At 46.5% G+C, this 26467-nt stretch overlaps 1 protein-coding gene across 1 annotated transcript in view; it reads right to left on the bottom strand.

The window, feature by feature from the left end:
* Positions 1-1141: 1141 nt before the first annotated feature.
* ACSS1 (acyl-CoA synthetase short chain family member 1) overlaps positions 1142-26467 on the bottom strand; it is a 48909-nt gene continuing 23583 nt past the window's right edge. Inside the window, exons 3-14 of the mRNA XM_037493690.2 lie at positions 24130-24329; positions 21567-21742; positions 21004-21156; positions 17109-17256; positions 15235-15372; positions 9080-9172; positions 8236-8348; positions 7878-8004; positions 7113-7240; positions 6914-6977; positions 3922-4040; positions 1142-2791 (exon numbers count right to left, since the gene is read on the bottom strand). Of these exons, the coding sequence (XP_037349587.1) occupies positions 2612-2791; positions 3922-4040; positions 6914-6977; positions 7113-7240; positions 7878-8004; positions 8236-8348; positions 9080-9172; positions 15235-15372; positions 17109-17256; positions 21004-21156; positions 21567-21742; positions 24130-24329 (1639 nt within the window). The 3' untranslated portion in view covers positions 1142-2611. The remainder of the gene's footprint in view (positions 2792-3921; positions 4041-6913; positions 6978-7112; positions 7241-7877; positions 8005-8235; positions 8349-9079; positions 9173-15234; positions 15373-17108; positions 17257-21003; positions 21157-21566; positions 21743-24129; positions 24330-26467) is intronic.

Genomic DNA, 26467 nt, shown 5'->3' with positions numbered 1-26467 from the left:
ACTGTTCCTAGGAAGAGCCATCCTGGAACCTAGTCTGGAGGCAGCAGTCAGTCCAGGCTGCATAGGTTTTGGGGCCTTCATTTCTCACTCCTCACCACCCCAGTTCAATATGTTCTACTCTTAAAATCTGCTTCACCAAAGCAGAGTTAGGCTGGGAAAGACAAAACAAGAAGTGAATTCACACGGCATCTGGAAAGTTCTATATGGGAAAGGCATACAGATAGAAGGAAAGCTATAGTGTAGCTATATGTAGCTCATAGGTGAATGACCCAATCACCAAGTGAGAGAAAGGGGAAGGGATTCATGGAGAATGGGTGCACCCTAAAAAGGAAACCCAAGTGAAAAGGGAGGAAAGAGCACAAGAGTCTTTGGTGATGGTTCACAGGTGTCTTGGTGGTGGGAATTTTATGGGGACAACACCAGAGAGGAGAAATCAAACATTGTACAAAAATGAACAACGATGTAAAAAGATATAAATATTTTTTAAAATAATAAAAAATAAAAGAAGAAGGAAGGAAAGGGAGGGAGGGACAGAGGGAGGGAGTGAGGGAGAGAGGGAGGGAGGAAGAAATCTGCTTCACCATTCAGTAAAGGAGACCAGAAATCTCATCCTCCACATCTGGAGTAACGATGATCTGGATTATGGGATGTCTCTCCCAGGCAAGCTGGTGCTTCTCAGGTAAGTAGTCTGTGATACTGATTCTGGTTGCCTAGAGACTTTTTGTGCTTCCTCACCCTCATCAAGTTTTAGGCTGACACTCACCGCCAGAACTCTATGTGATGATGGAAATGTTTTCTCCATGTTGTCCAATCTGGCAGCTACTGGCAGGGTATGGCTACTGATTATATGAACTATTGCCACTGCTACCAATGAATGGAATAGTTTATTCTATTTTGGTTGCATGTGTCTGTCTGTCTGTGTGTGTGTGTGTGTGTGTGTGTACACGAATACGTGGCTGATATAGTGGACTGCACAGTAATCTAGACACAGGTAAATTTACCAAGTACAGTCTGAGATAGGTGACTCCTTGTTGAGCATCTATAAAATGATAGAATTATTAAAGTGTTTTCTTTTGAGTGAATTCAGCAACAAAGAATAAGCATAATTTGATTAAAAACATCACTACAAAAAGAAGAGAATGAACAAAATAAAATTTTATTTCAACTGCCCTACTGAACACTCAGACCCTGGTTACTGTCTGAATTGATATCTAAGCCATTTTATAAATAGTTCCATAGCTGTAGTCTGCCAAACCCAACACAAATGCAACAAGTCCGGGCACATGGTTCTCTGTTGCCAAGAGCTGTAACAGCAGACCATCACCTTGTATCTATGCTACAGACAACACCACCCCATTGGGGGCCCTAGGTGTATCTACCTAATCATGAAGAGGCCAGCACAGCCAGGGCCCACAGTACATGTTCAGCTTCAGGGTGCTATATCCCATGGGACAAAGATAGGAACAACCTTTCTCCATCTGCAAAGCCCAGTCCAGCAGGCTACTTCACCCGCACCCCACACCATCAGCCCCTGCATACTTCACTTATGAAAGAGCATTTTGTGACCAACTGCTTTACATCATCTTGCTAACATTCAGAGGACTTAAGGCACATTAAAAAATAGAGAGAGAGACACCAAGTCTTATCACTGGCCCGCCACGGTTCTCATGTCCCCACTCCAACCACAGGAGGAAGGACAAAAGGACAGTGCAAGGACCCACTTCTAGCCAAATCATGCTCTAACATGTCACCTGAACTTCCGCTGGCTTCCCTGGACAACCCCACATACTAGAACATACTGATCACCCATCAAGAGGAATCCAAGGTGGGGAGGGGTGTCTTCCCAGATTGCAACTAGGAGAGACAGAACACATGACTGGAGTGCCTTTAGAACTAGAAGGCGGGCACGTTCACACTACCACTTTTAAGAGTTAGTTGCACTGTACACAAACCAGGGGAAGTATAAATACACACCAAGAGAAGATGCTGCAAGCTTGAAAGTTCTCGAGATAGCTGTGTTTAGACAGAGGTACAAACGTTCCCAATTCAGACTTGCAGATGTTGCCAAATGGTAATTAAAAGCACACCCTCAGGTCATCCCACGATTCCCCAGGAGTGGAGGCAAAAAAAAAAGATTTCATACCACTAAATGTTACAAGCATGTACAAGTAAATCCATACATTACACATGTTTGCTTACACACAATTCTTCCAAAATATAAAAGTATAAAAATAAAATCTCTGCCTTTTGTATCTAGAAATACCTAGGGGGGACATGATTGCACCCTTGGGAGGGTTGTGTGGCTAGACACTTAGGGGTCAGTCATCTGAGCAGGCATACCTAACTGGGTTTTTCACCTTGCTGGGCTGTCTAGAGAGGACACAGAAGCAGAAATGACAATAACTCTTCATTCCAGGAAACCAAATTCAGGGCAAATGGAACAAATGCTGACAGTTCCTCCTTGTGGGTTCTCCAACAGCAAGGAGGAAGGGATTCCAGCATGGACTTTGCATGGGGGCAGTGTGGATGTGCTGGAGGGGGCAGCCAACCTGAGAGCTACGTTCTAGGACAAGTTTGAGGTTGAGGCGCAGAGCCAGGACAAGGCATGGCCTCACTGAGCAGCAGCCCGCTTGTCTTTGTACTTCTGGTAGGTGCTCAGGATTTCTGTGATGACGCTGGGGTCCTCCAGGGTGGTGGTATCCCCCATATCCTGAGCTCCATCGGTGATTATCTTCCTCAGGAGTCTCCGCATGACTTTTCCCGACCGAGTTTTTGGAAGACGTTTCACTACCTAGCAAGGAAGGGGTGTAGCTTTAGCGTTTGAGGTGGTTGCCAGACTCCCAACCAGTATCCAACTGTATGGAGATGAGAAGGGCTCTACTCAGGGGACCACCCTTTTACTCGGGACAACCTTGGCTGCTGTGTAAGGCCCTGCCCCTCAGAATGGTGTGGCTGTGGTATGGTTTTATCCTCCTGTAATCTAGACCTAAAGCTGTAATCAACTCAACCTTTAGTCATGCCGAAGTCCTTCACCAGGAGGGTCTGCACCCAGCTCCTCAAGTTTTACCTTACTACAGAGACCTGTTTCTCTGGTCCGATGCTTGTGAGTGCTGCAGGTAGCAACAGAGCTAAACACGTGCCTTGGCATTTCTTTTCCATGCCCTTGTCTGGGGAGTATTTGGTGAGTCTTACGTAAGAGCCAAGAGCTACTTAAGAGAAAATGCTCTTACTTATTAGTGTCTGAAAAGTTAACATTTAACATTTTCAAACCACCATAGTCCATTCAATGCCAACAGTAATACATTCATTAACAGTTGTGTCCTGGGTTTTCATAGTAACCTGGCTTTAAAAGACCTAGGTTCACCTAAGGGGACTGACTCTCACCACCAACCTGATGATTGAATTTGTCCCCCCCAAGTGTCACTGGGCCACTCAGAAGACCCAGGCCAGCCAAAGAATGCTGCAGGAGAAATGTTACCAAGGAAAGAGTGAAAAACCAACAGGGCTGATGTGGAGCCCAGCTCTTCCCCTAACTGACTCCAACACAGAATCCTTCAAATAGAGGCCTGGCCATCTCTCCCTCTCTGGCCCTAAGAAATGGCCCTCTGAAATCTGTAGTTTCCACATATTTTCCTACTGATAACTTCTGATTTTCTTTCTGTACCTGTAACCAGCCTTCAGATGACACTTTGAAGAGCACCTCCTCTGGCCCAGCACCAGCCCATCCCGAGTTGGGCACACTTTTGCTGCTAGGTTTCTTTGCCACCTGTCCTCTCCCTCTCACAATGTAGCAACCCACCATCCTCACCCTCCACCCAGAGCCACAGAATACATTTTGCTGTGATGGAAGGGATCCTTGCTATGTGTCAATTGTGGGATGTGGAGAGAGAAGCAGGGTCACAGAAGGGGATGCCCACTCACCAGAATCTGGTCAGGCACAGCATACTTGGCAATCTTGGCAGCGACTGTAGATCTGAGCTCATTTATCACCATGTCTGCATCAGCTGCATCGTCTTTCAGCACAATGAAGGCAAAGGCAGCTGGAAGGAAAGCAAAGGTTTAGTTGGACCACAGCCATCTCCCAAGGGGTACACAAACCACCATAAATCTAAAGGATTTTTAAATCATGTTGGTGACCTTGAAGCAGCCACTTTCTTTACTTGCAGTCCTAAAGCTATATTACTGTTTTCATTCAAAGTGAAAGGAACATCCTTTGGGTGGGCATATGTGGCTGAGGATTGGTAGACTTATTAGCCACGCCCATGAGACTATGCCTAGAAGTGTGACATGTGGCCTAACCTCATGGGTGCATATCCAAGGTGGCAGGCACTAGCACGGTGGCTATTTCAACTTAAATTGAATTAAGTCTGTGGGTCCTCAGTCACAGGAGCCACATGTAACCAGCAACTGCCACAGTGAACAGCACAGATGAGCTCCAGCCCCACCATGGCAGGAGATTCTCCTGGGCAGCCCTGTCTGGGATCTTTGTGGGAAAGAACTGAATTTTTTTCATCCAGGTGATATGCCAGGCAGTCCTGGCCTTTACCACAGAGTTTCAGAGAAGAGAGTCAGGCCAATATCTGAGCTGGCTTGGAAGGTCCACTGAGAGAGAAGTCTGTTATGGGTTTAATCAACATTAATTAAAATTTCTGAATCACCAAAGTAACACATACTGACTACCAAAATTTTTTTTTAATTTTTTTATTTCTGTTTGTTTGTTTTTATATTTTATTTTATATATTTCTTCCATTGTTTTCATTTTTGCACAATGTATGCATTTTCATCTTGGTTCTATTCCCCATACAATTGCACCCCCCTATTTTGACCCAATCCCTCCTCTCCCCCCACCCCCACCCCGTAGTGTGTCTCTAGTTTATTGTTGCTTGTTGATTTTGATTTTTTCTTTATTATAGTTATTCTTTTTCATGGTCCCTACAAAAATTTAAAGGCTGTGAAATTATATAAAACAGACCTGTACCTTTCCTCGCTACCTTTCCTCATCAGCCCCTCAGTGAGTGTGATGGTCAAGAGCCTGCCCTAGCTCCAAGTCCCATTCTACCACTTGCTAACTGTGGTCATAGGTAGGTCACTCAGCCACTCTGTGCTGCAGTTTTCTCCTTGTGGAACGAGGAGCTTTATAAAGTACCTGCCTCACAGTTGTATGTTGGGGTTGGGAGATGATGTCCCCTAAAAGGAGCCCATACCAAGCAGGTTGCCAGCTGCTGACCCAAATTTTAAAGTTAATTTCTGGGCATATACAACCATCTTTCAGAACCAGGTGGGACTGTACTAGACATGCTGCCCTGAAGTATTTCCTCTGGTATCTAATCAATGCCCTCCCCTGTTAATCACTGTGTTTGTATCTGTAAGGAGCTGGCCTGGCAGCGGCCTGGAGTGCTGGAGTTGATTATAGGAATGGATCAGGAAACCCTCAAGGGAGGAGGCCCCCTACCAGCCAGGAGGAGCCAGCCACACAGAGTGGCTGAGTGACCTACCTATGACCACAGTTAGCAAGTGGTAGAGCGGGACTTGGAGCCAGGGCAGGCTCCTGGCCATCACACTCACTGAGGGGCTGATGAGGGAAGGTAGGGAGGAAAGGTACAGGTCTGTTTTATATAATTTCACAGCCTTTAAATTTTTGTAGGGACCATGAAAAAGAATAACTATAATAAAGAAAAAATCAAAATCAACAAGCCAGGCTGAAACAGCCCAAAGAGGGCGATAGGTCAGACCAAATGCAAACAGGGGGAGTCAGAACAAATAAAAACACCACAGTTTGCACAGGTGTCTTTAGACCTTACTAAGAACCCTTACTGGGTTATTCAGTATGATGACCCATCATAATCCATCTATGTTCAAATGTGTTAGAAATCAGGAAATGCATATCTCATTATATCCACAGTGTAAAAATTATCCCCATGAGCCTGGAAGACATTAAAAGACCAGGCAATACCAGAACTGCTTAGGATGTGGGGAAGAGGTGATAGGAACAGCAGATGGAAGTGCAGAGCCTTAAACCCTGATGGTCACATGTGAGGCCCATTCCCAGATGCACCTCCCTCCACAGTCTCCCTGTAACAAAGGGCTGACAGCCTCCAGGACAACCTACAATTTTTTTTAATAAGCACCTAAATAAATTTTAACTTTACAATGGGTCAATTGTAAAGTAAATAATGAAAACAATGACATACAAATGTGGCAGGAAGGCAGATGACACGTGAGACATGTGAGGACCCTGGATATTCCTGAAAGCTAGAGGGAGAGTGCCCAACCCCAGACCACTGGCCACTCGGAGCAACATAGGCTCCATGAGTATCCAGGTTACACCCAGCCAGGCCATGTGGCCACTATGGACCTAGCATTACAACACTCAAGCACTCCTGCCCCTTCCCAGACTGATCCATTTAGAAAACAGGGGACTTTGGAACAACTGTGTCCTCAGTAAAGCCCATTCTGATGATTCGTTGCCCCTGCACACAGATATGCAATGGGAACCACAGATCAAATTCCTCCCCTAAAAAGTCATAGAGCAGCAGAAGAGCTCACTCCAGGATGCACTCAGATCTGCCGGCGTAGCAGCTGTTGAGCTGGCCCTGGGCACTATGACCCACACTCGCAGACACACTGAGTAGCAGGCACCACCGTGCATCGAAGCGGGAAACTCCCAAACTCAGTTGAGGGCCAAACGGGGTGCAGCTGCTCAGGGATAGTGTCTTCAAACGACAGTAGAGCTAGGGCATTTCCAAAGTATGGCCCTAGTCTAACATGCTGTTCGGTCTCCTTACCCCAAAACTCCATGTAAGAGAAATGAAAACCAATAGTTTGACCCAAAAAAACTCTTGCCACTTCCCTCTGGATTCTATTCCTTGCACAGAGATCAGGAATGGAGAGGAGTTCCTTCTAGGATTCTCACCTTCTCCTTTGATGTCATGGGGGTAGCCGATGACAGCGGTCTCGGGCACTGCTGGGTGGTTAGCCTGCGCATAACATAACAACAAGGCAGAATAGGCAGGAGGTGAGATTCTGACCCAGAGCACAGATCACCACCCAACCTGAGGCCAACAGCAACCTCACCGAGATACCGGAGCAAGGAAGGCCCGAGCCATGCTCACCATTGCATCCTCGATCTCTGCAGTCCCCAGTCGGTGACCGCTGATGTTGATGACATCGTCCATGCGTCCTGTGATCTGGTAATAGCCGCCCTTGGTGCGGTAGGCCCCATCTCCAGTGAAGTAGTAGCCTACATCACAGCAAGGGGGCTAAGCACCAGCACAGAGCCAGGCCCACCGGGCTTCCAGGATGGACAATGGGACTTGCCTTCCAACTTTGCTCTCCAGAAGCAGCTCTGAAGCTGGGCATCCTGACTCCCCACCTGCTGGTCCTCCTGCACCCCCCTCCCACCCCCAGGGCTTCTAAATGATGCCCCATAGCTGCGTCCTACTAAAATGCAGATGCTCAAAGACAGCAGACTGTCCCTGATGTCCAGCTGCAAACATCTGGAGCAGCAGATAATTCACTTGAGCCTCCCAGAACAGTGAGTTTCCCTCACAAACTTGATATTGAGGATGATTGGTTCCAACAGACACACTGTATAGCTAGCCAACCAAGTGACTTAAAGCAAACTGGGGGAAGGGGAGAGTAAACCAGAAGAAAACTTACAGCCACCTTGATCATTTTCTAAGGTGGCTTCTTTTCATTGTGGAGACAAGGAAAGTCAGGCAGGCAAACAGGAAGTGGCAGAGCTCAAACACCTGCCTTATATTCCAGGAAACTTAGTTAAGGGTGTTTGTGAGTGTTTCCTGAAATATGCTTCCAGCAGTGGGGATAGGGATGGGAGAAGAAGAGGAAGGAATGACCAATCTGCGTGGGCTGCTCACCTGGATAAGCCCTTAGGTAGGCGTCCATGAACCGCTGGTGGTCTCCGTAGATGGTCCTGGCCATTCCTGGCCAGGCATGGGAGAGACACAGAGCCCCAGAGACATCCCCGCCCTTCTTGATGTTCCCCTAATGACACAGGACATAGGTGTGAGAGGACAGGCAGATCCAGCTCAGAAGCAAAGAGCTCACAGTCAGTATTGTTCTGGCCTGAGGCAGGAAAATGACAAGCTTGTCCCCAAAGGAACTGTTCAGATCTTTTTCCCTCTGCAAGGAACTGGCCTCATAGGGATTCTGAGGAGGCCCTGGGCTCACCCCCATGAAGTGACTTTATCATCTATCTGTGAGGCCTTTACATACCTTCTCATCCATGAGAACTGGGACGATGCCAAAAAAGGGCCTCATGGCCATGCCGGGGATGATTTCTGCCCCTTCTTCCGAGGGTCGAGGTGCAATGCAAATGCCACCCGTTTCTATACAGAAAATGAGGAAGAAATACCAGCTAGAGTCTAGTGAGACATTTATCCAGTTGGTGCCTGACATGTAGCACTCTACCCGAGTAGGGGGTGGGTAGCACAGGAATTGAGCTATTCACAATGTCTCACTTCCCAGCATCTTGAAGGACAAGGGCTCAGAGGGCTATATTTCTCATATCGAGGTGGGCTCTTGCCCCAGACATACTAATAAATCAAATGTCCAAGAAAAAAGGGAATAAGCCAAAACAAAGTTCCTTTCCCATCAAAATTTAAATTTAGACTTATGGGCCTTTAAACCATAGGGTACATCCCATCAGAAGTACTTGAGTTCAGAAAGTGGGCCCTAAGGAGAAAATGCACATAAGTTGAGCACTAGTTTTATCATCTTCTTCCATCCTCACCCGGAGCATGAAGGCAGCACCCCCAACTCCCATATACATATGAGGAAATCAAAGTTTAGAGAAGCCAGGACACATCCCATGTCTACAGCTGGACAATGCAGCCAGGCTTCACCTGTGATCTTTCTCACTCCAGACACCAGGTTTTCAATTCCATGCATGTTGAGGGGCCGAGGCTTTAGTGGTTTCGGGCCCAGTTCAGGTAGCATACTGTCACAAGGGACTCCCCACGCTGGGTAATTAGCTTGTGCTCTCATTTCACTAACATGGAACACAGGTGTCATCAGTGAGCCCCATAGAGCCAGCCCTCCTCCTTGGGCATATGCTCACCTGTCTGCCACCAGGTGTCCACGAGGGTACATCTGCTGTCCCCCACCACCTTATGGAGCCAATCCCAGGCCTCTTGGTTGATTGGTTCTCCCACTGAAACCACACACACAGAAGGATATTAACAGTCTTCAATGAACTTGAACCCAAAAGGAAAAGAGTTTTAAAGAGAATAGCTCTATAACTTTCCCTAAGGACAGAACAGGAGACTTGAGAAAGCTGTGAGATCTATCATATTTGTGACCATCCAAGTTGTACAAATTACAATGAGATATTTTCACCATCAGAGAGTCAAAGATCAAAAAGTTGACAAGAATGTGGGGAAACAATGTCACACACACTGTAAGAATACAATTTGGTGCAAAGTGTGATACACAATGGGCTAATAGAACTGCTTTAGGCAACTCTTTGGGGTAGACTCTAGTAAGGCTAAATATGTTTATTTTACCACTCCTGGCACATACCCCACAGGATTGAATGCATGTATCCATGGAAAAAGAGGACACATATAAAGATGTTCACAGCAGTCCAAAATTAAAACAGGCCATCAAAAAGTAAGATGGATGAATAAACTGTGACTTACTCATGCAGATAAATCCTGACAGCATGAAGGAGAGCAAACCACTGCTACTCACAACAGGGATGGACCTCAGAGTTAGGGCCCCACCAAGGCAGCAGGCTCATGCTATATAAGCCTAAGTGTATATAGTTCAAGGACAAGCAAATCAGTCCATGCTGAGAGTGGTCAGTGATTGGTGTGATTGGAATTAGTGGGAAGGGGAGAAGAGAGCCTCTAGACACTGGAAATTTCTCTGGCTTGATCTGGGTAGTGGCTGTGAGTGTGTGTGTGTGTACATATCTCTGTATGTACATCAATACTTGCACATTTCAGATATTGTATATATACCTCAGTGGAAAGGGGAAAAGTGTTTATGTCCTATGACTCTACAGTTCTCAGCTATGTCCTGAATATTTGTGTCCCCCTAGAATTCGTGTGTTAAAATTCTAACACCCAAAGATGATAGTATTAGGAAGTGAGCTTTTGGGAAGACACGGTCTTCATGAATGAGTTTAATGTTCTTATAAAAGAGATGCCAGACGTCTTCCTCTTCCCTTCCACCATGTGAGAACAAAGGGAGAGGGCTGTGAACCAGGAAGAGGGCCCGCACCAGAAAGCAACCAGATTGACACTCAGATCTTGGAGTTCCAGCCTTCATAATTGTGAGAAATAAATTTCTGTTGTTTGTAAGTCACCCAATCTGTGGTTGTGTGATAGCAGCCTAAACACATTTAGAAACACCCTAATGAAACAGCCATACAAGGCTGGACCTCCACCAGAACACACTAGGCTGGACATACTCTTGATAAAATATTCACACTGGGGGCCTCCCGGGTGGCACAGCCGGTTGAGTGCAGTGCTGTGAGGCTGCCCGCAGCCTCTGCAGCACAGGTTCGATTCCTGGCCAGCCAGGGAGATACCCACATGGTGCGGCAGACCTCTTCTGTCTCACCTGCTGCTCCCCTCAGCAGTGTTTTCAGTCTGTCTGCCTATTCTGCTCCCCGCTCTGTCTCTGATGAATTCTCTCACTCTCCCACACCTCTGGCCTGTACCCCAGTTCTTGTATCATGGGGTAAATCTTTAAAAAAAAAATACTCACACTGGGTGCCTTTTGCTCAAGACCATCCACAATGAAGCAACTAACGACACCTGTCTTGGAGGGACCTCCCAAGTTCAAGCTGACTGTCCGTGCTGGGCACTTCGGTGGCTGGGCAGGTATGTGTCACCCCTGTACTCATGTATGCACAAAGGATGCAAGAAAATGCTACTGCAGCACTGGTGGATGCACTGAGAAAGTACCCGTAACCCAAATATCTAACTAATCACAGAGACATGACCATGTGGGGCAGCAGAATTCCCACAGGGGGGTACACATAAGTTTTCAAATAATGGGGCAAAGTCACCTGAAAAACTCTATATGTTGTTGAGTCAACACAAACACTCCAGGATAACAGCACAGCAGGAACTCACTCACATTAAAGAAAGAACCTCAGAAACAAGGAATATAACTGCAAAGAAGGTACCCAAACCTGCACACGCAATGGGGCACGAGGCGTGGCAGGGACAGAGCATGTAGCTTTCACTGCTGTTTCCCATTTTACCTTTTCACAAAAGAATATATGTGTGTTCCTTATGAAACTGAAAGTTCCAAAGTTTAAGAAATTACTCACACTATACATAAAAATCAACTTGAAATGGAGAAAAGACTTTGCTATAACACCAGAAACATTAAAATATATAAAAGAAAACATGGTAAAACACTCCATGACACCTCAGCAACATCTTTAAAGATTCATCACCCAAAGCAGTGATAGCAAAGACAAAGATAAACAGCTGGGACTATATCAAACTAAAGAGCTTCTGTACAGCAAAAGAGACAGTAACCAAAATGAAGAGATATCCCACTGAATGAGAGTAAATAACCGCAGACCATACCTTTGATAAGGGATTAATATCAAAGATCTACAAAGAGCTTATACAACTCAACTAAAACAAAGCAAACAACCCAGTCAAAAAATGGGCAGAAGAATTAAAAAGACACTTCTCCAAAGAAGAAAGGCAAACGGCCAGAAAGTAATGATCAACATCAGTTATCAGGGAAATGTAAATCAAAAAAACCACAATAAGCTATCACCTCACACCTATAAGAATGGCCCATATTAAAAACAAAAACAAAAACAAAACTAGAAACAACAAATACTGGAGAGGAAGTAGAGAAAAAGGAACCTCTCACACTGCTGGTGAGAATGTAAACTGGTCCAGCCACTTTGGAAAGCTGTGTATTCCCAAAAGTACTGAAAATGGATCTATCATATGATCCAGTGATTCCACTCCTAGGAATCTTCCCCCAAAGACACAAAAATACTAATTTGAAAGGAAACCTGCACTCTTATGTTTACTGCAGCACTACGTACAATCGCTAAGATATGGAAAACAACTCAAATATCCCAAAACAGATGAATAGATTAAGAAGATTTGGTACATAGACACAATGGAATATTACTAGGTGATCAAAAAAGATAAGCTTATGCCACTTGTGGCAACATAGATGGAGCTGGAAAGGATTATGCTAAGCAAAATAAATCAGAAGGAAAAAAGATAAATATAGCATGATTTTACTTATATGTGGAATATAGAGGAAACTGGACAATGGGTCACGAAAAAAAAACTTGCAAGCAGACCATATATCTGAGGCATACTGTAAGGGAGGGTAAAGGAGGGAGGTCAAAACAGGGGAGGGACGAGCACAAGGGACTGTGATAATGGTCACAGGAACTACAGTGATGGAAGAACTATGGGGACTACACCTGAGGGGAGAAATCTGTACAAAAAAATCTGTACAAAAATGAAGAATGATATAAGAAAATAAATACATTTATTAATTTTTAAAAAGTTTAAGAAATTAGATTTTTAAAACTTAAAAAATATAACTCATTGGTTAAAAAACTTGAGTGAGGGACCTCCCCTGGTGGTGCAGGCGGTTGAGCACCATGCTGTGACGCTGTCCGCAGCCTCTACAACACCGGCTCCGTCCCCAGCCTGCCAGCGAGGGTCCCACATGGTGCGACAGACCTCTCCTGTTGCTCCAGCTACTCCCCTCAGCAGTGTATTTCAGTCAGTCTGCCTGTTCTGTTCCCCGCTCTGTCTCTGGTGAATCCTCTCACCCTCCCACGCATCTGGCCTGTACCCCTGTTCTTGTGTAAATAAATAAATTTAAAAAAAAAAAAAAAACTTGCGTGAGCTGGATTTTGTACACAGGTAAGATTGAATGAAGTCAATGCAGCAAATTCTGGTGTGGTGTGAGCCCCTCTCTGGCCCTACCAGGGCATGAGGCACACTAGTCTATGCTGTGCCTTGCTCCAAGGGTGGCTGGTGGCTTTCTACTTGCCTGCTTATTCATCACCTGGTCTGGGGAATCCCCCCAGGGCTCTGCTGTTGATGTGGTTGCATGGCAGGATTATGCCCACAAGACCAGCCAAATACAGACAGTCTGGCTGAGGCTCTGCAGGCTCCCTAGAGCACAAAGCTTCCACGCATGCTGGTGGTGCTGAACCCAAAGGAGGAAGCAGGGAAGGGGCTCTCAGAAGCTGCATGTGGCCTCAGGGGACCCCTGGCTGAGGCAGCTTTCATCTCAGATATGCACCCTACACAGCTGCAAAGCTCCCCTTTTCCTGAAGTGCTCAGATCATGTCACTGTTCACTTGGATCCTTGTGAGTCTTCTTTACAGCTGAATCTCAAGAGTGCTCTGAAAAACCAAACCTCCCTTTAGCCTGTTCTCACCTAACTACCCAGGCCCAAGCAGATGTCCCTGCTGGGAATACCTGGAGGACATGAGTGAGTTTCTGTGGCCCTGGCCACCTCTCTGCCTGCTCTCTGTCCCCAAGCATTGCCTGACCCCAAGGGCAGGGACCAACACAGAAGCCCTGTGTGGTGGAAGACAAGTCCACTCCCTCCACAGGCTCACCATGCAAGGCCCATATGCCAAGGGAGGCATCTCAGACTCACCACCCTCTACAAGGGGACATCACTTTTTCTGCTGGCCCCACCTGGAACATTCAAAATGCTTGGTCATACAGACAAAAACTGATCCTGATCACAAGGTAACTGAGCTGGCCCAAGCAGGTAAGAGTTGAACATGTGAAGATCTTCTGAGGCTGGGCCTAGACCCATCTGGGACAGGAGCCAGCAGTGCCAAGTGACTTCTGCCCTTGAGAAGAATAGTCTCCACGTGGAACCCTCGGGGCAGTGTCTAAGCATCCTGCTCTCAGGCCATCACTCAGCTTCTCAGTAGCAGCCAACTCTCTACATGCATTGCTGTGGGCCTGGGTATGGTGTCAAGGTCCAGTTGGCTGTGACCTCTGGGAACTCACATCCAGAGAGAAAGTAAAAGGACAGATGTCTAAGAACTGACAACCTGAGGCCCAGAGCAGCCAAGAAAAACCCAGGAGAGAAGATGCAGAGAAGGTGCTTACAGGAGGGTAAGGGTCCTGAGAGGTTGGAAGAGGGCACAAGATACTGCAGGTGAGGGGGACAGAGCAAATCAGGACCAGCGCAGTACCCCCACATCACCAACTAGTGTAATGAGCTTCCTTTTCTGCAGACTTGTTTTACAGAAAGACACATCCCCATGAAAACTCTCTCCAGGTGCTTCCTCTGAAAAACTGTCAAGCAGATCCATGTATTCACCCAAGGAGGGTGGCGAGCCTCCCACCCATTTTCCTTATTGACCACCATGACAATACGCGTAGGGACAGAAATGAAATTCAGCAGGAAAAAGGAGAATCGGCATGGTACCTCCCAACTCCCAGAATTGTCTGACCTAACCCCACATCACCTTTCCAGAATATTCCATGTGACTTAGCAACATCGAAATTACAGAGATAAACTTTGATCCAGCAATTCTCTGCCTGAAGTTACAGTAAAGGCAGTGCACAGCATAAAATAATATGCTAGGGCCTCCCCGGTGGCATAGCAGTTGAGCACTGTGCTGCAAAGCTGCCCGCAGACTCTGCAGGCCGGTTCGATCCCCGGCTGCCAGGGAGGGTCCCGCATGGTGCGCAGATCTCTCCTGCTGCCTGCTGCTCCCCTCAGCAGTGTACTTCGGTCCTTCTGCCTATTCTGCTCCCCGCTCTAGCTCTGGTGAATTCTCTCAACTCCCGTGCTTCTGACTGTACCCAGGGCTTGTATAAATAAATAAATAAATAAATAAATAAATAAATAAATAAATAAATCTTTTCAAAAAATAAATAACATACTGTACTTGGGATTAATTACTGTCCAGCAACAGTGGAATGCAATCCCTTGCAGCCACTAAAGAGGGGCTTGGGTCACAGCTTACCATGTTGGTAAGGATTTATCATAAAGGTGAAGCACAGAATGTAGGCACAGAAAATATCTGCAATGTAAACCCCAGACTGTTAATGCCTGCGGGCACTGGGGAGGGGCTCCAGGGGACAACTGCAGTCTACCTGATGTCCTGGCAAGGCTTAAATCCACCACAGACACAATCACATAGCTTTTATGACTAAAACCATTTTGAAGCTTATACAGACTCTGACTCATGACAGAACACTCTTTCCTGCAAAAGAGCTGACTCACCTGACCCCAGAGTCCGCAGGGAGGAGCGGTCGTACTTCGTCACCCAGGAGTCACCATATTTCAGCAGCAGCCGGACAGCTGTCGGGGCACCGTAGAACTGATTGATCTTTAACCTCTGTACCGTCTCCCAATAACGGCCTATAAAAAAACAAATTTACTGTCAGTATGAGAGCCCATCAGATACTGGTGATTAGAGATCATATTGATTAGAGATTAGTCAACAGCTACTATGTGCAGGATACACGTGAATACCTCATGTGCTCACAAAAACAGGATCCCATACCACCACTGAGAGATGGGAAAAGCCCTCTGGGGACAGAGGCCTGAGCAAACATCCCAAACATCTCCTGGCACACCAGCATCTACAGGCTGAAAACAGCCTTTGCCTGGCTCTGGACAGCTGCATTCACACGGTATATTCCCACATGGTACAACGAGGAATCCATTCAAGAGGATATTGCCATGAATTTAAAACATAACCCGGGTGGCATCAGTTGAACCTCCAGTAGCTACAGGATGTGTTGGAGGTCACACCTGCAACTTGGCTCCTCACCCCTAGATGTTCCCCTACACACTCTTCCTGGAGCCATCCAGCACCATGTGGAGGTAGAGAGCAGCAAAGGGAGGTAACAAGGAAGCTCCATCTACTTAACCCTCAGCACTGTGAAGGGCTTGGGCATAAACGCCGTGAGTGCAAACTGGTCCAACCACTATGGAGAGCTGTGTGGAGATTTCTTGACCTACTAAACGTAGAGCTTCCATATGATCCAGCAATTCCACTCCTAGGTATTTACCCAAAGGACACAGAAACATCAATTCCAAAGAGCACCTGCACCCCTATGTTTATAGCAGCGCTATTTACAATAGCTAAGCTATGGAAGCAACCCAAATGCCAAAAAATAGATGACTGGATCAAGAAGATGTGGTACATATATACCATGGAATATTACTCAGCATTCAAAAAAGATAAACACATGCAATTTGCAGCAACATGGATGGAGCTAGAAGAGATCATGCTCAGCAAAAAGAAAAAGAAAAATACAGGATGGTCTCACTCATAGCAGGAATTTAGAAAACCTAAATAAAGGACCAGGAAAAAGACTAATTAATACAAAGTAAAAATCAAAATCAACAAGCAACTATAGACCAGAGACACACTGGAGGGGTGGGGGTGGGTAGGGGAGAGGAAGGACTAGGGTCAAAATAAGGGGGGGTGCAATTGTATGGGGAATATAACCAAAATGAAAATGCATACATTGTGCAAAAATGAAAAATGATGTAAGAATTATATAAAATAAAATATTAATTAAAAATAACTGCCTTGCAGCAGAGCCCCCAGAATTCAGTCACATGAAAGCAGATGCTTAGGGACACTGCTATGTGGGAGGGAGATGTCAAGGTGAGCAAGATATGGTCATGTCCTCAAGATATTTCAGTTCAGGGAGGTGGATGCGGGCCACAAACACGAGGCGAGGCGCTGCGACAGAACAGCCCTAAGGCATAGGGCAGGCCTGGCAAAGTCCCCTCTCTCGGGAGGCTAGTGCAGCCTGGGCTTCGAGGAAGGGCTGGATCTGGTCAGATGCCACAGAGCTAGAGGGCAATGCTCAGAGGAGGGTTCAAGGAAGGCAGACAGTCCACTGGAGGGATAAGAACACGACACAGGTGCCCTTGAGATACCTGAGATGCTTCTGTGCCAAATGGGACCCTTTCCATTGCCAGGCTGATCTCACTTTACACAGGGCACCCGGCCCCAGCACACCATGCAAGGCTCAAGGCGGGGCAGCTACGAGAGCACAGGCACCACTCGACCCTGTGAACCTCTCCTCTCTCCTCTAGTTCCCTCCTGGTCACCCATTTGGGTCATCAATCCTCACCAGCGTCAGGGTAAACTGGGGTGCTTTCAAAGAGGACACTGGTGGCTCCGTTGCAGAGGGGTCCATACACCACGTAGCTGTGTCCTGTGATCCAGCCGATGTCAGCCACACAGCCAAAGACGTCACCTGGCTGGTAGTCAAACACAAGCTGCAGACACAGAGGAAGAGCCCGTCAGAAGCCTGTCACCCACGCACCCAGCTTCACTAAGCACCTATAACTGAGACACTGAGAGGAGGACGAGTCAGTGCACTGGGGGCTTTGTGCAGCCATCACAGTGAAAAGACAGGGTTCCAAGTACATGCAACAACAGCTGGCCCTCAGAGTCCCCAGAGAACACATTATGTGAGCCCCAACTTGACCAGGATAAGCAGCGGGCTGGGGCTGAGACAGTGCTGATTCTGCCAGCCAACAGGCGCACAGGACCTTTGGGTGCTGGACACCCAAAGTGCTGATACAGGCGGTGGCCACAGTAGACCCACAAGTGACACTCCATCAAGTCGTGTTTAAAATATATGGTCATCTTTTTGCATTAAGTTATACCAAAGTGTCTTGGATTCCTTAAAAACTACTAAAATGAAAGTCCAAACGACCAAGGAATGCATTAAGCATCATTAGCTTCATTTTTGCCAAAGGTCCAGCCTGAGCCTGACCCCATCTCTGGGTCCAACTGCCAGTTTGCATGATGGAGGGACAAACAGCCAGGCAACTATAATGGACAAAGCTTATGGAAATGGAAGGATGGAGAGAAAATATCAGTAGGCAAGAGTAAGCTACAATATCTTCAGGGTGACAAAACTAGAAATCAGCGAGGAGGGGGTACAGTCAGATGGGCCCTCAAGGGGCCTCTGTGAGGCAGGCAAAGGTCCATTTCCTGACTGCAGTGGGGTTTGCCTAGTAATTCCAAGCTGCACATTTGCTCTGGTGGCTTTCCGTATCTATGTTCTTTTCTCCCTTCTATTTTTTTATTGAGGTAATATTTGCTTACTTTATTGTTTTTTGTTTTAGAGGTATAGATCTCCCCCTTAAGGTTTTAGCACACCACACCCACCACCAAAGCACCCACAGTCCATCCCCATAGTCCACTGTGCTACTCCCTACTTTGTTCTCACCCCTCCGCCCCTTTCCACCCCTCAGGTAGCCTCTGTTCTATAGTCAGCTTTCCAGGGTTTCTGGTTATTTTGGCTTTATCTGACCCTTTGTTTGGCATCTCTATAGTTCATATCTAAGTAACACTATCTGTTATTTGACTTCCTTCCTCTCACTTATTTCACTTAGCATAATCCCCTCAGCTCCATTCATGTTGCCACAAATGGCAGGAGTTTATCTTTTTGACAGCTGAGTAGCATTCCAGTGTGTGTATATACCACATCTTCCTGACCTACTCATCTGTATTTGAGCTCTTAAGTTGTTTCCATAGTTTGACTATTATAAATGAACATGGGAGTGCATATTTTCCTTCAAATAAGTGCTTTTATATTCTCCAGGTAGATACCTAGGAGTGGAATTGCTGTGTCATGTGGTAGATACATTTGTAATATTTTGAGAAACTTCCATACTGTTTTCCATAGGAGCTGAACCAGTCTGTGTTCCATTTTACAATGAAAAGATTTTTTATTAATCTTGTTTTTTTGTTTTTTAATCTTTTTTTTTTTTTTAATCCAGTCGCCTGCTGCCACAGGGGAGCACTGAGAGTCTCCAGGGAGATTCCAGGCAGACAGAGGCATTTGGAAACCAGGCCCAGGAGCCATGTCCTGAGGGGGAGGAGGGAGTTTTTCGAGGACGATCACCTTTTGCTGCACTGGTGAATCAGGATAACACATTGTAAACACCACAGCATCCTGACACCAAAAGGATTTTTAATATAAGTTGGATCCAAACTACCAAATCTTTCATGAGAGTAGAGATTTTTCTCCCCTCAGTTCTTGGAAGGAGAACAGGTACCTGGGACCAGCCATTCTCCAAAGGGCCCAGCAAGCAGCAAGCCCCCTGATCCCATGAGGCACCCCTAAAATCCACTCACACCCCCATTGTCTCTTTAGAATCACGTGTCTTTTCCCCTGAAGAAACCAACTGCCCTAATGCCCTCTGCACGTGTACACATCCATGTGTTTGCACACATACACACAAGCTTGTGTGTACATACCCAGCCCTGTGTGTGCACACATGCGTGAAATATGAACATGCCCTGCTCACACACACACATGCTTGCATACGAGCACACACTCCTGAGCACAAGCTAAGATCCCAGTGACAATGAGGCACTAACAACACACTGCGCAGAGGCTGGTACGCACTGCCACCTTAGCTACAGGCACCCAGGCCCTGCTGTGGGGACCGCCGACCATCCAACAGCAGAGGTGGAGGCCTGGGGAGCTGAAGGAGCAGCACAGCATAAACTGACCACATGCAGAACACAGTTGGGTCGTGCATGGCTGGGAGCACACTTTTACCCCAACAATCCTTTCCCTAGATGTCTCCTTCACTAGAAAAGAGCAGTGGTGCATAGAGGTGACAAAGCTGTCGGCACCCTATAGTACCCTGGGCCTCCTTGCCCCTTAAGACCTGAGCCCTGCCCTGCCTGCAGTAGGCCTCAGTGCAGATGAGTGAGAAGGTACACATCCCCTTTCCAGAAGCATATAATCATTTACTACTCATGTTAACATCTAGCTACAGAAATATGGAAGTTTCTATTCCTAATGCTTCAAAATACCTCAATGTATTAAAGAGAAACCCAATGAGAGCTCCTCATTCCTACATGCCCACTTCTTTCTCTCATGTAGACAGAGTCCTGGTAACACTGAAGCACAAACAATGAAGACTCTCAGCACATGCACACACACCTACCCTGATGTTCATTTTATTATAAATTGATGGGAACAATTTGATTTATTTTGTGATCTTCTTGGTCACAGATATTCCCACTATCTGAAAATAGATCATTCCTATTTGGTAGGATTTAGTAAGTTACTTTTTGGGTCTGGGAATGTTTAAAAGTTTTTTTAATATAAATTAGTGGTTAAAGCCTGGACCTTCCAGTCAGTCACCAGGCCAGTCCATTTCCTTGGCTGCTGGCGCTGCTGGAGCTGACTTTGTCATCTGTAACAGAGTCTAATCCACAGGTAGCATCTCAAAAAATCCATCTCACCTGGGCAGTGTCAGCTGCTCTTACCCCAGCTGCTTTAATTTGCAATCCCCCACCCATATTTAAGTTACTACTGATTTGTAAATGCATTTATTAGAATAAAAAATGGGCCATATCATTTTCTTGATGATCCCTAAGGGACTGCCAAATTTAACAATTTCTGTGTACTAAATTAAGGTTTCCTTATAAAAAATACATCTTTTTGTAATTTTACTTTTAAAATGTGCCCAAGGTGATCGAGGCCAAGAGGCCACGATACTTTTAGGGGTTCATGAAAATATTTTATTATGAAATCAAAAGAAAACTAGGATCTTTTAAGGGGAAGAAAACATTTTAATACACAATACTAATGTATCCATCTTTGTATTGATGCGATTGTAAAAGGAAACTGATTTTTATGAGTAAGGATCCATGAGCATCAAAATGCAGCTCTGCCAGGAGCATGTCAGATGAGGGCTCTACTCCCATCAGCCTTAGAGCAAACAGACCACACTGGACATGAAAGGCTACAGGCCAGCAGGGAGACTCAGGTGTGGGGCCCAGACTCTTCCAACAAGAACTGGAGCTTCACTGCCCTAGTGCTGTGGTTCACAGCACCCCTGCTCGTGAACACCCTTGGGAAAACATGCGACCCTCATACCCACTTCCACTATTTTATAGCAGGAGTTTCAGTCATAAATCTAACTCCTCCCAGCCCTCACCCGGAGCCCTGCAAGCAGGCACCTCCCTTCCACCCCCACAGAGGCCTGTACCCTGTGCGTCAGTGCGGCATACAGCAGGTAGCCAGCCTGGGTATGGACGAGCCCCTTGGGCTTCCCGGTGCTCCCCGAGGTGTACAGCATGAAGAGCATGTCCTCGCTGCCCATGCTCTCTGGGGCGCATACAGGGTCCTCCTTGGCCATTTCCTGTAAGGAGGAATAAACAAACAGTCCACCCAGGGCACTCAACAACTCCCCTCTGTGCAGCCTCCCTGAGAACACCCTAGCACCCCTGGCCCCACCCCAGCTGCTGCAGGACTTGGCAGACAAGATTCAGGGCTGACCTTCTCCAGCCTGCCCTAATTCCATTCCAGATGCAGACATACCACAAAATTAGAGTGAATCCAATCATCTCTATTACATTAGAGTTCAGTGTGTTTGTGGTATTTGAGTTCCATCCTCCCAGATATAATGTTAAGCCCATAAAATAACACAACAAGACCTTGGGTACCTCTGCAGGCCCAGCGGGAGACCCGCAGCTGCTACATACAACTCAGACCCAATTAACCCAATAGTCACCTCTCCTCCACCAACTGCACCAAGTGAGATAAACCCACCTCCTCAAGGGGGACATCCAGATTCCCCATGGGGACCTTGTTTTCCGTCCTGTGAGCCACCAGAACATGCCGCACGGTGGGGCACTGCTTCACGGCCTCGTCCACTATCTTCTTCAGCTCCACCACACGCCCTCCCCGGAGTCCTTGGTTGAAGGTGAGAACCACCTTGCACTTGGCTAGTGGAGACAACACAAACATGTCTGATGGGTCTCCTCCCCACTCTGCCCCTCAAGGCCCAAAATGACACCCATACATCCCAGGTCTGAGTGCGATAAAGACCAACATTGAGTAAAAGAATCACAAACAAAAGGAAGAATCACCTGCTTTGCAATCTTTGTGCTGACTACAGAAGCGCCATGCCTTTCCCCTGCTCTGAGGAGCAGGAAGGAACTGGAGAGAAGTTACTTTGAAGCTCAATCCTTATAGACATTGTCATTCCCTCCCACCTGCAGCTGGGTCTTTCCAAGGCCAGGGGCCATTGCACTGCCCCAACCACAGCCACTGTGGTAGCAAAGCAACAACAAAAGGCAGAGATCAAGAAAGCTGGACAGCTACAGGCCAAGCCCCAATGTGTCCTGCATGTTTCCTGCCCTGTTCCAGGAAACTCATGTGGACCAAGAACCTTCACTGCACAAAGAACAAGACTCCACCCTCAGGTGGATGCTAGGAACTGCTTCTCTCACCCTCACCTTTAGGGGAAGACCTTTCAGTCTCCACACCTGCTCTTCCAAGACCAGTCAGGCTCAGCCAGGCTCGGCCAGGCCTGGGGCAATGCTGGGGACACCTGAGCTTCCATAGCTAACTTAGGGCAAGACCCACAGCAGATAATCAGGTAAAGACACAAACTGGGCATCAGGACCACAGGTGAAGGAATGACCCTCCAAATTGTGCCCAGAGGGATCAAGTCTGCAGTAAATTATTATGTAGTTCCCTAAGGACGAATCTGGAACAAATACCCACTGACTGACAAATAGCACTGACTGGCAAGGCCCAAACACAACCCTTTCCTAGAGAAAAATTACAGGAACACTCCCTATGGAGGCCCTCCAATCTCACCTGGTCTCCCATGGTCTGATTTAGAATTTCTGAGGTCCTGGAAGCTGCCCCAGCATCCAGCTGCTAAGTCCCTATATACTAAATTTCCAGACTCAGCTACTATTGCTTGCTTCAAAGCATTGTCATAGAAACACTTGGTAACTGTGGTCACATCAGTGAAAGGAAAGGGTATCCTTGTGAAATGCTAAAATAGTTGCAGAATGCCTGTGTTCAAATCCAGGGTCTGTCACCAATAGAAAGCATGACCTTGAGTAAGCCACTTAACCTCTCTGCCTCACTTTCCTTCTCTATAAAAAGGGAACATCTCAGTGAAGGAAAGTCTAAGACCAGATGGCTTCAGTAGTGAATTCTAAATTTAAAGACAAATATAAAATATATTTTTATCCTTAAAGACATTTAAAGACAAATATCAATCTTTCTCAAGCACTTCTCAAAAATAACTGCAAAAAATTTCAGAAAAAGATACTTTCTAACTCATTCTATGTAACCAGCATTACCCTGATACCAAAGCCAGACAAACATATACCAAGAAAACTATAGACCAATATCCCTTATGAACACTGAAGTAAAAATCCCCCCAAAAGAATATTAACAAACTATATCCAGCAGCATGTTAACAGCAGTATGCACCATGACTAAGTGGGATTTATTCCTGGAATACAAGAATACTTTGACATATGAAAATCAGTGTACTACACCACATTAATAGAATACAGGGCAAAAACCACATCTCCACTGAAGCAGAAAAAGCACCAATCCTTAAGAGTAGCGGGAGAAACCTTAAAAGGAACTGGAAAGGCTTCCCAGACTATTCTAAAAAACAGGTGGTCAACAAGGGTCTGAGAACTCAGTCCTCTGGCTTTGTTCACTGCCCAATGGCAAGTCCTCTGTGAGATACAAAGAACAGCTGATGGCCCCCAGAACTTAGCACCCTCTTGAGAAGCCAGCTCAGGGGACTCTCTGGTGCAGGGAATAGCATATATGGGTATGAGGCACCATTCAAACACTCGACCCTCCAACACCAAACAAAGCAAGGAGGCACTACTGTTCTGTACACTATCTAGGAGACTAACCTGCAGACAGAAAGCTTAAAGACAACCTCAACCCCCGTACCTGATGCCAGGCCTCCTGAGAGAACACCCACCATTCTTCACGACAGACGGCCTCCAGGTGTTTCTCCAACAACATCTTGTTTGAATGTCTCTTCCTTCCTCCACTACAGTCACTCCAGTTACCTCCAGACCCAGCCCCTTGTAGGCACTGTGCTCCTCCACCACTCATCTGTTAGCCCCACTGAATTCTTCCCTCCTTTCTTTACCTGTTGAAACCCCACATACTCAGATCTCAGCTCACAAAACAAATGCTCATTCAATTATGTGCCTGTCCTGGTAGTGTGTGTCATTTTCCTGTGACCTATATTAATGGCTGTCTCCATTTTATGTCCCTAATTGCTTGACCTTGAGAAATAAAGACTACATGGCCTCCCTCGCACTGCCCATGTGCTCACCATCATTGATCCTCCCAGCTAAGGACTCTGCACTGAAGCCAGCAAAAACGACATTGTGGACAGCTCCGATCCTGGCGCAGGCCAGCATCGCAGCCACAGCCAGAGGGGACACCGGCATGTAGATGGCCACACGGTCCCCTCGACAGACGCCATGCCTCTTCAGGGTGTTGGCCAGGCGGCACGTGGTCTCCAGCAGTTCCCTGTGTACAAGGAAGAGAAGGCCAGTTGAGGGTCAAAATGCAGAGTGATTTAGGATTCAATTATTCTGCAAACTGTAAGTACTGCACATCCAGACAGTGCCTGGAAGACAGCAGCCATAGGAATGCTTATTGCATGGCAAGTTCTTTTCCAGAAGACAGTGTTTTTTACTTTGCAGACTGGTATTGACAGATTCACGGCCTCACCGCTGAGGTATAAGGACTGCCCACAAAGCCCAGATGGCCATAGCCCTGACACTTCTGAAAACAAGCACTTTTGAAAAGATCTCCTAAGTAAGACACTGGTGGGAAAAACTAAGGCCCTTATATTTTGAATGAACACAAGACAGAGCACCAGGCTCTGGCCAGCCAGGGCTCTGCTCATGCAACATATGCCAACTCTGCAAAGCCACAGCAGGTCTTCAGGGAAAGCAGACCAGAGGACGGCCTTCCTCCCTGTAGCCCCAAGACAGGGGTTGGCAGACAACAAGGCAGGGGCTGCAGATCCTGGCTTTCTCTGAGCTAGGCATATATGGGTCCAGGGGAGATGTGCTGGGCTTCTGCAGTGGTTTGGCACACAGGACTCCTTCCTCAAGTCCTAGTTCATTGTGGGGTTCGGTCCAATAATCAGAGTACCACACCTCCCTGAGCGAGCTGATTAGCTTAGGGATTGCCACATGATCCAACCCTGCCCAGTTAGATTCATCTCTGGCAAAAAGGAATGCATGGCAGGGCCTACCACTTATCTACATGAGAAGGGTACAGAAAAGCGCATGGAGTTCAGAAGGAGCAGGACGCTGCCTCTAAAGTTTTTTTCAGTATCTATAGTCAATGCGAACATGGACTTTGCAAATAAACAATCAGTCTCATTTTTGCTGTACATGGTTTGATTTTAATTTATTAAAAGAACACAGATGGACAGATTAAGGGGACTCCAAAGCCCCCTCTCTTATTGGGGTAGGTGAGAGCTCTCCGCATTGTTCCAGCAAGCCAGGGAGGGGTGTCACTCTCTGGTCTCCACAGGCCAGAGGCAGGGTAGAGATCAGACCTTCCTTCAAACTCAGCAAGGACCCTTACAAGGGTTTTGGCATAGCTGCACTCTGTGTTAAGGGTTGTCAAGGAGAGGGCTCCAGAGAAGGAGAAGCTCAACAAGAGGCTGCCAGGGGAAATGCACTGGAATGAAAATGAACAGGCCCCATATTAGGTAGGGAACTTTGTCTCTTCCCAAAGCCATCCTGCAAGGAGACCAGATAAGAACTACATCACAAATCTAGCCTGCACTTGGGCCCGGCCGGCAATGCCAGCCCAGGCTGACCCCGGTGCACCCCTTCTGCAGGGTTTCATGTTTTCTCCTTAAAGCTTTCAGAAGGAAGACAAAAGCTCCATTCTTGATCCAGTCATCTATTTTTGGGCATTTGGGTTGTTTCCATAGTTTAGCTATTGTAAATAGTGCTGCTATAAACATAGTGGTGCAGGTGCCCTTTTGGATCAAGAAGATGTGGTATATATACACAATGGAATATTACTCAGCAATCAAAAAAGATAAACTCATGCAATTTGCAGCAACATGGATGGAGCTGGAAGGGATCATGTTCAGCGAAATAAGCCAGAAAGAAAAAGAAAAATACCAGATTGTCTCACTCAAAGCAGGAATTTAGAAAACCTAAATAAGGGGCCAGGAAAAAGACTGATTATAATAAAGTAAAAATCAAAATCAACAAGCAACTATAAACCAGAGACACACTACGGGGGGCAGAGGGAGCGGGGAGAGGAAGGATTAGGGTCAAAATAAGGGGAGGTGCAATTGTATGGAAAATATAACCAAAATGAAAATGTATACATTTTGCAAACATGAAAAATTATGTAAGAATTACATAAAATATTAAAAAAAAGCTCCATTCTGTTGCTCCCATCCACCCTTGCCTAAGTTTATGATGAAAAGAAGACCATCCCTCCTTATGATCCCCAATATCAAACTCCAGAGATTCCAGAGCCCAAGGAAGAGACTGGGATGGCCCATGACAGTACTGAAGAGGTGGCCAGGGTCAGTAACTCAGAAGCGTAACTCAAGGCCTGTTTCATAGCTCTCAGGGTTTAAGTGCTCCGGGAGATGGAGGCTCGAATGTGTGCACACGGATCAA

This window comes from Talpa occidentalis, unplaced genomic scaffold (assembly GCF_014898055.3).
Source record: "Talpa occidentalis isolate TD23 unplaced genomic scaffold, MPIMG_talOcc4v2.1 talOcc4.10, whole genome shotgun sequence".
NCBI lineage: Eukaryota > Metazoa > Chordata > Mammalia > Eulipotyphla > Talpidae > Talpa > Talpa occidentalis.
The sequence above is the reverse complement of the archived record's forward strand: the minus strand, read 5'-3'. Positions and strand labels throughout refer to the sequence as shown.